The 16,075-nt window shown below is 38.8% G+C and overlaps 1 protein-coding gene across 1 annotated transcript; it reads right to left on the reverse strand.

Annotated features, from left to right (window-relative positions):
- Positions 1–13,065: 13,065 nt before the first annotated feature.
- Positions 13,066–14,936, reverse strand: LOC140149604 (kelch-like protein 28). Its single transcript, XM_072171684.1, has one exon. It carries the CDS (start codon positions 14,929–14,931, stop codon positions 13,066–13,068), a length of 1,866 nt encoding a protein of 621 aa, XP_072027785.1. The 5' UTR covers positions 14,932–14,936.
- Positions 14,937–16,075: the final 1,139 nt, after the last annotated feature.

Raw genomic sequence — 16,075 nt, forward strand, 5'->3', positions numbered from 1 at the left:
GAAAGCTAAATATATGTAGAACTTAAAATGCAAAACAATATGACCAATAAAAATGCCGTTCATACCTAAAAAATTCCATCTTTCTTGGTATAAATCATTCTGGGACACCCTGTAAAAGTTCCGATTTTGATACAAGTTTGAAACCTTTTGATACGAATAAAGAAGAGTTTCAAAATATTGAAAACATTGTTTATCGGTGTTTAAATTACAAAGGGGTTTTTCAATTTCATTGTTCTTTTTTAACTACTTCTTTTGTCATTTAAACTCAAGTTTGGACCTTCAATTTTAATAAAATTGCATAAAAATAATTAGATGTAAGTTATTTAAGTTTCTATTTTGCTTTATTTATTTATACCACTGTTCAGTATTGTAAATTGTTATAACATTCAAAGTTTAATTTATATTAATATTTAATTTCAAATAACCATTCGTTACATTTGCTTTTTGGACAAAACGGCATTGAATATAACTGAACGGTAATTGACATTTCTCGTAGTTTTTTTAAAAATATTCTGCACGTACTGAGAATGTTTGAATTTTGAAGTTATGCACTTGTAAAAGATGTTCAAAAAACGTTTACTCTTAACATCAATTAATATCTTCATGAAAATGGCAAATCAGCAACCATTATGCGTTCATGTGCATCAAAATGACGAATGGCAATTGTCGGCTATCATGCTTGTGTTTGAAATCGACATCATGTCTAAAGTATCATAATTCAGGGACATCCACTAGTCTCAACACCCAGTCGCAAACGATGTTAGTAATGTTGGTGACGTGACCGGCGCAGCGGACATAATTTTGCGAGAAGGCTGGTGTGTCAGATCTTTGGAACTGTCGGGATTCTAGAAATCTGTCAGAATTCTGGAATTCCGACAGCTGTCAAAAAGTTGGAATTATTTTGTAACGTCGGGTTCATGTTATTTTCTTAATCAAAGTTTAAAGCGATATTCTAAAGGGGAAAACCCCGGGAAAAACCCCGATTTATAAAATGTTAGAGGCGCACTGAACTACTTGGGTTTGGACACCCCTATTAGAAGGGTTGCAGGATGGTGGGGTGGGGTGGGAGAGGGTGGCCTTCCCAGCAATCAGGTGCCCCCTAGTGCCGTACGGAACATGTTGAAACGGGTAGGCCTATGAGAACCACATAGGCCTGGGCAGTGGCGGCACCAGGAATTTTTTTCTGGGGGGGGGGGGGGGCAAAGTGAATTTCGGGGGGGGGCAAAACCGACAAATTTTGCGCAAAATTGCCGCAAAAAGTGGAAATTTACGTAATTTGGGGGTTTTGCCTCAAAACTGGGGGGGGGCAAACTGGGGGCAAGAAAAATATTTGGGGGAAAAATGCCCCCTCCCCCCCGTAGTGCCGCCACTGGGCCTGGGCCTAAAAGTGAACTACTGCGCCCTACAGTTTAATAATGTAGAGGGTAGGGGAAGTAGGCCTATACTGGAATTTAGTCAATTGTCTTTTGTATGTTGTTAATATAATTTTAATATTGATGAATGAATGAATGAATGAATGAATGAATGAATGAATGAACTTGAATAAAATAATAATGAAAAAAAGAACCAAAATAAAACAAGAAACGATTTCGTCCATTGTTTAAAATTCAGTACATCTATTAGGCCTATATTATTATATGAACGTAGGCCTAGGGCCTATGTTGAATATGTTTTACAATGCTTCTAATGTTTTAGTCTCCATGCAGAATACCCCTTTAAATCTCTTGAAATCACTTTATCGCGATAATATCAGCCATAGCCCAAGTGCATTGAAATCCCTCAAAAAATACGTTATAACGTCTATCTAACTTCCCAGCCACACCCAGTTGGTGGTGATGACGCGCTGCAGAAATATCTTAATGTTGTTGTAAAAGTTATCTATCAAATTTCAGGAATTTTACAGTTTTTATTGTCAAAATTTCAAGCAGGGTGTAGGGTATGGAGTTGAGAGGATTTTTAAAAAGTGGGGACCCCCAAAAATGACCCCATTGTGTGGGTCAAAAGCGTAGTCCCCAGTTTTTGTGAGACTTTTTGAGCATTTTGGTCTCTCAATTTTTAAGGAAGCATTATATCGGGGGTAAGAGTGGCGTATGCACAGAATTAATTCTGTGGGCGTATGTCAAATAGAAATAGGGGGCGCTCTATCGACTAGTGGCATGAAAATAATGCTAGGACGTATGGTTAGCGCGTTCTGGGGACCCCAATTTTGGCCATGTCCCCACTTCTGCGGTTTGGTAAGGGAGAGAGAGAAAAAACCCTTTTAAAAGTGGGGACCTCAAAAATGACCTCATGAAGTAGTTCACATGTACTATACCAGTCCCCAGTTTGTTTGAGAGTATTTTGGTTTCTCGACTTCTTAAGGACCAGGGGGAACTCCCAATTTGGAGGTGACGCGTATGTAGGGCTGTAACCCAAGGACCCCATATTTTTATGAGCACATGCTCTGTCACTCAAAGAGCCCATATTTTTCATAATTTATTCTCACCCAATGCCCCCCGAATTTAGATCCAAACGGTCCGTCTCTCACCTAAAATGACCCCATATGGTGTGCATTTTGCGCTCACCGAATGTCCCCAAGCGCGATGCAGTATATTATTTGCCGGGATTATTTGCTTCAGATATTTGGGCAAAACATGATATTTTCTCTTTAAATCGCACGATTTTGTGGTAATAGAATAGAAATAAATGGCGCAGCATTATCCTTTAAAACTACGGGAGGACGGACCTTTCAAGTTGGGTCGGTCGGGTTTTTTGTTTTTAATTTTTTTTTTAGAAATGACCCAAACAATCACACAATCATCTGTAAATAATTTGCAATTTCAGACAATCAAAAAAAAAAAAAAAATTGGTTCGGCATTCATTTTGTACAGGAAAAATGTATTTCCCAATTTGTTCAAAACCTGGGTCGGTGGGGCCGTAGACAGTGTCGCCGAGAGTCATTACACATGTTACAGGTCCGGGGCAATGTGAACGTACTTTGATCAGTGATGACGGTGCAGGACCATAAATGTGTGCGTGCGGGTTGGGGGAGGGGGGTAGGGGGTAGGGGGTAGCAGTGGTGTAAATTTCTTTGTGACATGGGGGAGGGAGTTTGGTGTAAAATCCTTGAACATATGTTGAAGCGGAGCGAAAGTAGCATGTTTAGCTGCCAATAATCAAATATGAACATTGAAGGAGACAAATGCGTGTTAAGTGCGCACAAATTTGCAATTTGAAAGTGGCATTTTGCTCCCTTAATAACTTCCACGCAAAGTGCAAAAATTTGACAATTTTAAGCCAATTTGAAGCTTAAATGATCAAGGTATTGAACTTATAGAAATAAACTCCGTTCGGAGCGCGGGAAAATTGCCAATTTTAAGGTAAATGATCAAATAATAGGGCACAATGCACGCGAATCGCGCGAAAAGTTGTATTTTGTGTTCCCACGATTAAGCTGCACTCCTCCGATTTCTCGAAGATTTCATTACTAGTATATCGAGGATGATCATCAGTAAATTCAAGTGAAACTTACTTATTAGAGTGTGTACTTCAAAGGCTATCTTGGGTTTTTTAATGCACGTCTCCTTTCTTTGTTTTTACGGGCCGCTACTTTTGTTTGCTTTTATGGGCCGTAAAAGAGCAAAAAAACAGACCTTATAATAGACCCGTAAAGGCAAAGAAAAGAGACAGTATGGAAGTGGGCCCGTAAAGAGCAAAGAAAAGATACCATAGGCCCGTAAAGGAAAGGAAAGAGACCTTAGTGAGTATGAAAAAAAGCATAATAAGCAAAGAAAAGATACCTTAATGGACCCATAAAAGAAAAAAAAAAAAAACCTCGGAGGGCCCGTAAAAAGCAAAGAGATATTACCTTAGGCCTAATGAACAAGAAAAGAGACCTTTATTGTGATCATTGTTGGTGAGCCTTCACAGTGCAGATTTGCTGATGGAACAATCAGCAAACTCTCAGTTTACTGGCAGAAAGTTCTCAAGTTCTCAAGGGTAGTAGGGACAGGTTCATTAAGTTATGCAATGATCATGCTAAAAAGTAAAGTGAGATGCAAAGAATTTAGCGGGTGTTAATTTAAGTAATTTGTACTTTGTTCAACAAACTTATTGACCGCCCCTCGATAATGCGCTTCAAAGCCCACTCGCAGCTCACAAACAAAAGATAGATTTTCAAGAAGACGATTATTAGGGACGTGATTAGAGTTTCACTTCTGTAGTTCACCTCGGGCAGATCCCCAAAGTGTGAAGATAGCATAAATATATTCACCTTATCTCAAATGTGCTATTTGCAAATTTGAGTAGTGTTGGTTTCAAAACTGACATAGATACAACAACAGAGGGCGCATTTAATATATATGTTACAACCCTGTGTTACAAGAGCGTTTACCAAGGTGGTTGAAAATTATTTAGTTTTCTGGGTTGTTAGGATGGACAAATTTTATTCTTTAATCGGAGCAGCCAGCATATAGAAAGATTTTCGATTAATCTTGCTATCTCTTATTATGTAAAGAACAACAGGTGAAAAAACCCTGCTAAAAATCGAAGATATTCAACATGATTCCTTTATTTTTAATACAAATGGTATAGGTCTAAAAAGAGTATAGCCTCAACCCTATGTTATAGGTCTACAAAGTTGCAAAATCGCGCCAGATTCCGTACTTTTATTCTCGAAATATTTTGAATTATGTAACAATACCTCAATTTTGGCGTGAGATTTTCTTGACTACTTTTAACCATAAATCAGTCCATACGCCATTGTGTTTATGCTAATGTCATTACATAATCAAGTATTCAAAATCGCTAATGCATATTTGTTTTGAAAGACAAAAGTAAAAACTTGTATTTATCGTAAGTAACAGTCATCAAAGTCATACATGAGCGATATACACCATAGTTTTGGGAACCTATATTTAATCCAAGTACAGAATTAAAGAAGTTCCAATTTCCGAATTTATTCCACTTTTGTACCATACGTCACCAATTTAGATTAGTTTGCGCGCATTTGTACCATAAATTGATTTTGTCATCATTAGGCGCTTCACTATACTTTCCAACCCCAGTCCCCCAAAGTTAAAAAGAAATTTACGCCACTGACCATAGGGTAGGGTGGCAAGTCCCCTACCCTGCTCAATCGACAGAAATGTTGTGACAAAATTTACGATTTGCATCTTCCTTTTGGTCTATTTTAGACCCAAAATGCAGCCAATTTTTTAACATTTAGTATTTAAGTGCCAAATTGCCACGAGCTTCGTGCACATTTATCTCGGAAAACCCATTCTGTGAGTATCTGCGAGACGCCCCGTTGAAAAAAGGTCCTTCTTTTTTTCATCTCAAACTTGAACACGATCACGAATTTGAAATATGAGAGTTATAATTCCATCCTTTCTATTGTCTAAATCATAATATGATGCCTGGAATATGTATAAAACTCGTGAGCTGGATCAAAATACCGGGACTAAATTAACCAAAGGTAGTTGTAAAAGGCCTATGCATTTTCATCTGGGACGATTTGATTTTAGGACACAATTGTCCTCAATTGTGTTCATTTAGGACAATTGTGTTCATTTTAGCATCGAAATTGTACTTGCGCATTTGTCCCAGTAATGTTCTTTTAGTAGCAGATGCGTGGGATGATTAGGGAACTTTGTCCACTGGCTCGGTGACTCCGGTACATCCCCCTTTAATTTTAGCACTAACATAGCAAATTTTCGCACATTTGTATCAACATTCTGTGCGTTTTTCTGGTGAAGGAGTTCTGAGGACAGCTTTGATTACAGTGTGAGGGAGGGAAGTCTTCTATCCGAAGATGCATGCGCGTATTTTTTTGGGGGGGCTTTGGAAGAAGGGGCAGCGGAAGAAGAAGGGTGCCAAACGAAGGGCGGTGGAAGAAGAAGGGCGGCAAAAAAATTAGTAAAGAAAATAGGTCGGAAAAATTTGAAAAGTATCAAATATTTTGAAAAAATGGTACTATACATCAAAATGTGTTGCTTTTAGGACGCTAGCGCTTATAATCCCTTTTTTTTGCTCTTCACTTTTTCAAACCACCGGAAAAAAAAGTGGGTCAACCTTTTCGGCCTTTTGAGGAAGGGGCGGCTAAATTGAATTAAAAACAGTTAATCATATATGCTTAACCAAATAGCACGGCGCTAGTCGAAATTGAAAACCACTGCGCTAGTCCGAATTTGTGAAACACTGCGCTAGTCGAATTGAAAACCACTGCGCTAGTCCGAACTCAGAACACTGCGCTAGTCCGAATATTCGGACTAGCGCAGTGTTTCTCTGATTCGGACTAGCGCAGTGGTTTTCAATTTCGAACTAGCGCATTGCTTTTCAGTTTCGGACTAGGGCTATGGTTTTCAGTTTCGGACTACAGCCGTGTTTTTCAGATTCGGACTAGCGCAGTGTCGGACTGAAGGAGTATTTTCCAGATTCGGACTAGCGCAGTGTATTTCAGATTCGGACTAGCGGCGTGTCGGACTGAAAAGGTGCTTTTCAAATTCGGACTAGCGGCGTGCTTTTTAAAAATTATGTAAACCACGCCGCTAGTCCGAATTTTTGTCGGACTAGCGGCGTGGTTTTCATATTAAATTTCGGACTAGCGGCGTGTCGGACTGTTGCAGTGGTTTTCATTTTCGGACTAGCGCATGCTTTTTTCGGACTAGCGCCGTGCTTTTCATTTTCGGACTGACGCACCTCTAAGTATAGGGAATTTGTGTTGTCGGACTAGCGGCGTGTCGGACTAGCGGCGTGTCGGACTAGCGGCGTGTCGGACTAACGCCATGTACCCGCTGCACGAAACCTTTGTGTTCATATGTCTCTGTTCATATCACAGGTTTTGTGGTACTGTTTTTTTCATATAAACATTTTAAAATGTTTTCATGACCTTACTATAACCCAACATTTAAATGTTATCAAAATGTTTTGACTTTTAAAAACTAAAACACAAATACAACATGTTTATCAAATTATATAAACATTTTTGTTTGCTGGGAAATGCAAAAGTAAATTTTGTATTGAGATCACAGATTAAAATAATTACTGAACAGTGCAAACTTGTTCAGTTTCATCCCCTTTGCACAAGCGTGTGCATAGCAACCAGCTCAACGAAAAGGAATTACACATGCGTATACTGGTTTTGCAAGGCTATTTCCCTTGTGTGACGGAGTGTGACTTCAGCCCGACCAAGAGAATGTAGTACAAAATTCCTGATAACACAAACTCTATTTTCAGTACCAATCATATACACCTTTGTACATTAAGCCCAGACAATTTTGTATTTACAAGTTTTCAATGTGCATATATACTAGACCATTTAGGCACATCTCAAAATTCTCACATCATAAATTGCACACACACTACCAGTCAAAAATTAGCACAGGAACCCATGTACATTGACGATGGTCTCCATTTTAACTGTTCACTACCATATTGGACTATTCACCCTTTGCACAGATCCGCCATCTTGCTTCCAAAATGAGGTTCTCCATGCAAACGCATGTGCCAAATGTGCATTTTGTTTCTTGTGCTTTTCTATCAACACGAATTTTGCAATGTGTATGCGGTAATTAAAGCATACCTTTAAGCGTACACACACTGCACGCACTTTGCGTGTAGAACCTTATTTTGAGATGACTATATATGCAATCGGTGATTAGTGCCCATCTAAGTAATCCCTTTTAGTGCATGCACTTTTTGGGCACTTTGCACTTTGCGTGTAGAACCTCATTTTGAGATGACTATGCAATCGGTGATTAGTGCCCATCTAAGTAATCCCTTTTAGTGCATGCACTTTTTGGACACTTTGCACTTTGCGTGTAGAACCTCATTTTGAGATGACTATGCAATCGGTGATTAGTGCCCATCTAAGTAATCCCTTTTAGTGCATGCACTTTTTGGGCAAAGTTTTGCCTACTAAATTTGATGGCAGGTAACTCATCAGAACAAACTGACTTTCAATTTGTGCAAATCAAAACAAATGTTCTGCATGGAAACTCTCCATTTTGACTTTGAATGACTTGGCTCGGCTCTGAACCTTGGGCACTAATTAAGTCAAATACAGTACTGATTTTTTACATCTAGGATTGCTGCTTTTGAAATCCATGCCAAAAAATATCATACAATGTGTGTAAAAATGTTCAGTATGCCAAGATTAATTTGAACAAAATTTACCACACCCCTTACTCACGAAATAAAGACTAAACATTGAAAATTCCAGTATGTTGGGCAAATACCATTTACTTGGGCTCCTTTGCCTTGGGGTGAATTTCATGTGCAAATATAGAGAGCTCCCTCCTCTGAAATCCCAACAAGAATTAAGGTTCTGTGCCCTTATTTGCACGGTTGTTTGATGTGATCATTTATTAGTTTTTTAAACAAAACATCATGTACAACCCAATTTTTAGGCTTAAATAGCTTAAAGTGGTCAATATTGATGTATACAGGTGCTTTTGGATCATGTTCAACTTAAATTTCCCCTTATTTACAACATTATGCACTTTTACAGCATCTTTTAAAGCTTTTTCGGATATAAAATGTATCTATTTATGACAAGATTGATGGCGCTATTTAGATACTGGAAATTACTCTTTCAGGCTTTTAATAATAATAATTCCATTTATTTTTGATGAAATATGTTTACAAAATTTCTTTCTTGCTTGTTTCACCTATTCCACCTGCTTAAATGGTAGTATTGATTACCTACCCCTTGCAAATTAAGAAATATGATTTATGATAAATAGCGCCATCTATAGTTTGCATTTTCTTAATAATGAAGCCAATTCTATATACATCAAACAACCGTGTTTGCTGGTGGAAATTTTATGGAGGGCACTTTAAGGTTGTGCCTAAAATTCCACTTATGTCAAGGCAGCCCATAGGGCCATTAGGTGAACCTTTACGGTATGACAACATATAGACACATTTTTGCCACACTAATTCACTTACGCCCCCTGTCAGTAAATGATTCAAACAACAAGAGCACCACTGGTGCTGTAGCTCATTTGTTATGGGTTATGGTCAGGAATACCATGCGTAGCTATGTATAGCCATGCATAGATATGTATAGCCATGCATAGCTATGTATAGCCATGCATAGCTATGTATAGCCATGCATAGTATAGCCATGCATAGTTATGTATAGCCATGCATAGCTATGTATAGCCATGCATAGCTATGTATAGCCATGCATAGCTATGTATAGCCATGCATAGCTATGTATAGCCATGGATAGCTATGTATAGCCATGGATAGCTATGTATGGTCATGTATAGCCATGTAACCATGTCATGGCCATGTATAGCCATGTATAGCTATGTATACAGGGCTGCCAACTTTGAAAAACACATTTCAGTATTCTCAAAATCACCATAGGCTGTGATCAAGCACAATTTTGAAAATATACTTACGGTTCTCAAGATATTTATTTATTCAAGGCATTTATTTATTTGTACCTTTTGCTTGTCGAGTATCCTTTGATTTTATTTTGTTTAATACAGTTTTGTTTGTATATTTAATGTCTTGGATGCACCATCGGATAGATGAGTGCCACTGATGTAAAAAGCAATTTCCAAATAAAAACTTGAAACTTAAAACTACAACACTTTCATGGTAAATGGCATGCATAGCTATGTATAGCCATGCATAGTTATGTATAGTCATGCATAGCTATGTATAGCCATGCATAGCTATGTATAGCCATGCATAGCTATGTATAGCCATGCATAGCTGGCATGCATAGCTATGTATAGCCATGCATAGTTATGTATAGTCATGCATAGCTATGTATAGCCATGCATAGCTATGTATAGCCATGCATAGCTATGTATAGCCATGCATAGCTATGTATAGCCATGCATAGCTATGTATAGCTATGTATAGCTATGGATAGCTATGTATGGCCATGTATAGCCATGCATAGCTATGTATAGCCATATGTAACCATGTCATAGCCATGTATAGCCATGTATAGCTATGTATAGCCATGTATAACTATGTATACAGGGCTGCCAACTTTGAAAAACACATTTCAGTATTCTCAAACCTCAAAATCACCATAGTGCTGTGATCAAGCACAAATCAGCATTTTGAAAATATACTTGCGGACGTGCGGTTCTCAAGATATTTATTTATTCAAGGCATTTATTTATTTGTACCTTTTGCTTGTCAAGTATCCTTTGATTTGATTTTGGTTTTTTTGTTTGTATATTTAATGTCTTGGATGCACCATCGGATAGATGAGTGCCACTGATGTAAAAGCAATTTCCAAATAAAAACTTGAAACTTAAAAACTACAACACTTTCATGGTAAATGAAATAAATAAATAAATAAAATTTTGCACACACATCTAATTTTCCTGACTTCATATTTCAAACAAGTGCTCCCTTCAATCTTCAGAACAGCGAAAGGCCACTAGCCTAGTGTTTACCCCCAGCACTTCCCTGTTCAGACTTTCTGTTTGTCTGTTTTGTAATGTCAGAGAGGGGTTGTCATGGTCCCATATACTGATATACTAGGCCAGTGCCAGTCAAAAGGACATTTCACCTTGATTAAATGTTTACATAACTAATTGGGTCAAGATGTGTGATATAAAGTGTAAATGAGTGAGATGTTTGTTCATAGTCAGGGTTGCCAACTAACAATTTGGTAGCCCAATTAGTTCTGATTTGGGAGAATTTGAGACACTATTTGCTCATGGCTCTTGCACAGAAGTAAGGGCCTATAGACAGCACAAGCCCAATTGGTGCTAAAAGCAACACTGAAAAGCAGACATTGTAGCTGCACTGAAACAGTAAAGTTCAACAATCTCTTTTACAAATTCGCACGATCAAGGAGTTTGTACAGTGTTTGTAATATGAAAAGCACCACAAACAGTCTACATAGGAGACTATTCCATGAAATTTGGTAGAACTTTTCGTAAGAAAATGCTCCAAAAATGATACTTTCTGTCCGAATTTTTTTAGCTAAATAAGTAACAATCATGAACCATCATGCAAAGATCGCCGCCTCAAATTACCAGATCCATTGCTCAAACGATGTAGCAAGAGAAAGAAAAAAACATACAGAAATATGGACTATGCCTATAGTGCATTGCGTTTACGCAATGAGCTAACAAAATTATGTAAATCACTTTTTTTCTATACAGAATTATGACGTATCATACGTAAAAAGGAGAGAAGCAAATCAATGCAAACTACATTGGTAGAGCGCCGGGTCCCATTGTTCTCGTTCCACTATCAGTGCTCATGTTCAGTGAGGTCTGAAACCATATCTATAACAGTGGCGTACCGTGGCCACCCCAACCCGGGGGGGGGGCTGAAGAAAATCCAATTTTGCCGCCCCTTCCTCAACAGCCCGAAAAGGTTGCCCCATTTTTTTTTTTAAGTGAAGAAGTGAAGAGCAAAAAAAAAAAAAAACGCCCCAAAAGCAACACATTTTGATGTATAGTACAATTTGTTCACATTTTCCGCCCTTTTTTCTTTAATAATTCTTTTTGCGGCCCCTTCTCCTTCCGCCGCCCCTTCTTCTTCTTCCCGCCGCCCTTCGATTTTGCCGCCCCCTGCTTTGACCCCGAGGGACTGGCGCCCCCCCCCCAAAATATGCGCATGTATAAATCATTTTAATTTAATATCACAATTGCATTTTTTGACTTGTTTGAAGTGTGCTCATCATCAATTAAATTAAAACAATGAATCTTCACCCCATTACTTAATGAACGCAACCAAGATAGCTCTAGATTCTTAGTCTCTCGTCCAGACTACTGCATGGTCTATTACGAACTATGAATGTTAGGACTGACAGGAAAATGAACATTTACCGATCAACATTATATACAGTTGTGTACAACTTACAAAATAAGCTTAAGGCACTTGTCAGCTCCTACGTGTGTCTCTTTTTACATAATAAACATCTCCAAGTCACGTCTTGAGCTGTCTTGCAAGTTGTGACAAACAGCTAGCCAACAATTATACTGAATTCTATTGCATATTGTCCCTTCAACAACAGGAGTTTTGGTTGAATAAATATCTGTTTGACCATCATTACAAAAGAATTTACTACTATTGGCTAGTCTCCTTCCTAACATTCGTCATTCGTAATAGACCATGCGGTCTGGCCGCGAGACTAAGAATCTAGAGCTATGTAGGTTGCGTTTACAAAGTAGTAGGGTGAAGATTCGTTGTTTTAATTTAATTGATGACGAGCACACTTCAATTAAGTGAAATATGCAATGTTAATAATTAACATGATTTATAGATATGATTTCAAACGTCAATGACTTAGCATCATGAGTGCCACGTGCTAGCACATGTTCAATGGGAGCTGGCCCTCTACCATATCTGCCAGCCCATTTTAGAACAATGCAATATCAAAACCTTTATATGTGACACGATCTGCTCAGGCCCGTAACCAGGATTCATTTTTGTGGGAGCGGATTTTGATAAAGTGGACTTTTTTGTCAAAATTTTGATCTTATTTGACCAAAGAAGGCAAAAAACGTCTACTTTTTGTTCGCTACGTTCACAAATGGAAATTTTGGGTCAAAAGAGGGGACTTTTTGGGTATTCGGCAATGGAGGGCCATCTGCCATTCTGAAGTTTTGTGATATGTATTTTCTTATGTATTTTATTGTTTTTTACTCCATATATTTGCCTTTATCTCAATTTCAAATTTGCTGCCTTTGGCCCCCGTGGACCAAATCGTGTCACATATATTGAGATACATGACATGCATGCAATACTTTGTACAAATATTAAATGGGGTCACCTTTTGAAACCCTTCCCTGCGGGGATATCACTCGCCACATGTCTTGCTAATGCACCCGCATCAAAGAAAAAGGTCCGAAAGGGGTCCATTTTCATCACACGGTGTGCACCTGAATGCGGACTATACCTACCGAAGATATTACACCCGGGGGGTGATATAAATCTTGAGTGATTATTATAAACTTTACACATATTACTTGTTACATTACCTGACACTGTAGCGCAGTATTCACTCTAACTCCAAAAGGACGGTTTTGTATTGAAAGGAACAGGTTTTATTTACCACACACTGTTCATGACACCTCAATGCCACACCAGTTTTCACATTGGTTTTAGCTTCTTGGGGTTAAATGTGAAATAAACCATATTGCTGTCCTCTTCTTCAGTCACGAAAGAAGCAAACCTGCTGAGATTCACATCACTGCTCTGATCAGGAGATATTCTCACACCTGTGTCGCGCACAAAGCCATAGAGATTGATAAATACCTGATCTTCCATGCGGAAGGCACCCACACGAGTGGGTGGTATGTGGTCTTGCTTCACTTCCTCTCCGACAACTATGTTAGCCTTGTCATTTTGGATGTTGACTTCAAGTTTGTTGACGACAGGTACACTTGGAAAAACATCACTCAACAGAAAATCAACTACTGATACACCTGATAGCTTGTACGTCACTCTGTAACACAAATCCTTGTGAATAAACAGGGATGGTGGTCTTGCAAAGCTCCTGTCCGCTTTTGGTTCCTCAAGAGCCACTTGCCAGGCATTTGTGGCAGGGTTGTACATCAGTATTGATGACCCGTCACCTTCACAACAGGCTAACAATTTACCTTTATATGCCAGAACCGATGAAACATATCGCACACTAACTGGGATTGATGCGACAGGCTGCCATTGCTTCTTGCCGATATCATACCGCTCTACATCACGAAGGCCATTATAACACTCGTTGTTTCCGCCACCGATGACGTATAAGAAGCCATCCAAGTGCACAATTGAAAATCCTCTCCGAGGAGTATTCATTGGTTTTAATTGGTTCCATTTGTTTTTAGCTGGATCGTAAGAGAACAAGTGCTTGTACACAATATCTCCCTCGTCATCTAAGTTACATTCTTCTTCCTTCTCCCCACCAGCTACATACAATGTACCGTCAACTACAACGATCGCATGGTAGCACAGCGTGTATGGCAAACACGCAATCCGTAGCATATGCCACTGCTTATCATTGTCACAGTAATATTTAAAGCGGCCTTCATTCCCAGCAAGACAGCTTCTCACATAACCACAAATGGGCGCTGTAATAGTACTTCTGGCAGCAAAGAACTCTGGGTGCTTATGTATGAGTGCTGCTTTATCTTTTGAACCCTTGAGTCGTAGGACAGTGTTCATAAGTAGTTTACACTCTGGTATCCTGGTAATTTCTGCATCAAACAACTTCCTAATACCTCTCACAGAAACGAGTCCAAGTCGGACCTTTTGTAGGAGACGGTGTGCAAGAAGACTTCTGTTCTTCCAGTCATGCTTCAACCAGCACACAACCATCTCAAGCACTTGTTGTTCCTCCTTCTCAGTTGAAAGTTCCTCATGACTCAAGAACTTCTCTAAGAAATCTGCTGTAGCAATGTCAAGAAATGAATCTAGGTCCTTCATCTGTTTGTAGTTGTTCACTAAGTACATCTGTGTTGTGTCTGCAATCTTGGTTAAACCCTGGTTGTCGGCTAACACTGCATACTTAAGCACATCTTCCACAGACACCTCCCAAATCTTCCAATCGTCTCCATATGACATCCAGTCATCCTCATCACTGGTAGCGCTACTTTTTCTGATACAGTCAGCAATCAAGTCCGTGCAGCAGTCACACACCTGTGTGAACTGCAAGTAACATGCCATCTCAAGAACCTCCACAATTGTCTCTTTGGTAACGTCCAACCTTCCGGTGTACACATAGTGGAACAGGATCTCAAAGATGGCTGCATTGGCATCAAGCTCTACCTTGGCCTGGTTGGACTCCTTGAAGCCAGAGGTGAACATTGCTCTGAAGTAAGCGCTTGCTGCAGCAAGGATAACCTTATGCCCATGGAATTCTTTGCCCCCTACTGACAAGACTATGTCACACAGTTCTTTGTTTTGCTGAATGTCCTGAAACGACTTCCCCAACTTGTCAAAGTAACCAAAATCGCTTGCCATGTTTTCTATCCTTGGGCGTTCTGAAATGCTGCAAAAATGAAATATAAAGACAGTTAATAATGAATAAATATAAATGCAAGCAGCCTAGCATAGTTTAAGGAAGCATGCATGATCGGGGAAAACATTATTTTCACTAGAAACTTTTAAAGTAACAGAGACAAATACACATGTAAAAAGAAAACTGATGAAAGGGATTCAATTATATGCTTGAAATTTGGAAATTCACCTTTTTGACCGAAAAAGAAAAACTTTTTTCCAAAAAAAATATCAGTTTTGACCAAAAATCATATTTTTGACCAAAAATCATATTTTTGACCAAGAAAAGATTCTGAAAACATAATATGTGACACGATCTGGTCCATGGGGCCAAAGGAGGCATTTTTGAACATTGAGTTACTATAATCATTACATTATACATAAATGTACAATAGGCTATCATTTGCTGAAAACACCAAAGGTCTAGCATACTTGGTTCTAAAGTTATGAAGTTTTTTGATGTCTATTTTCTTAATATGTATTTTATTGTTTTTTACTCCATATCTTTATCTCAGTTTCAAATTTACCCCCTTTGGCCCCCATGGACCAGATCATGTCACATATGACAAAAATTGGATGCGTTTTTTCACCCAATACAATATTTATTGGTCTCACTATGAATTTTAAAATATTGGGCTCTGCGTCTCGTCCAATATTTTAATACTCATAGCTCGGCCGATAAATTTGTGTATTGGTTCAAACCATCCTATTTTACATCAATGTTCTGTAGTGGTGTAAGGTGTTACATTAGTTTTGCCACTTTTAACTGTGAATTTATTTGAAAATTGTGAGAAAATTGTCCCAATTTTGTGAATCTAAACATACAAAAAGACATGCCAAAAATAAGCTGTCAAATTTTGAGTACATTTGATCCAGAATCTGGGACTTGGAGCCATGGAGGAATGGACCCCATTTTCGGCCCGGTGTGCCCATGCGTGGATCCACGCCCGACACTTATAAGCTACACACCTCCTGAGAAACTGGTCTATTGATGACCCTGAATTATATGCCCTTAAAAGTTAAGCAAGCCAATCAAAAGCATTATCAGGGGTGGATTTAAAGGGGGCACACCCGGCGCGCCCCCTCTAATTTTTTGCAGAGCGCTGTG

The sequence above is a fragment of the Amphiura filiformis genome, chromosome 4, assembly GCF_039555335.1.
Source record: "Amphiura filiformis chromosome 4, Afil_fr2py, whole genome shotgun sequence".
NCBI lineage: Eukaryota > Metazoa > Echinodermata > Ophiuroidea > Amphilepidida > Amphiuridae > Amphiura > Amphiura filiformis.

Coding starts and splice junctions, on each gene's coding strand:
- LOC140149604 (XM_072171684.1), bottom strand. CDS start 14,931: ATGGCAAGCGATTTTGGTTACTTTGACAAGTTGGGGAAGTCGTTTCAG.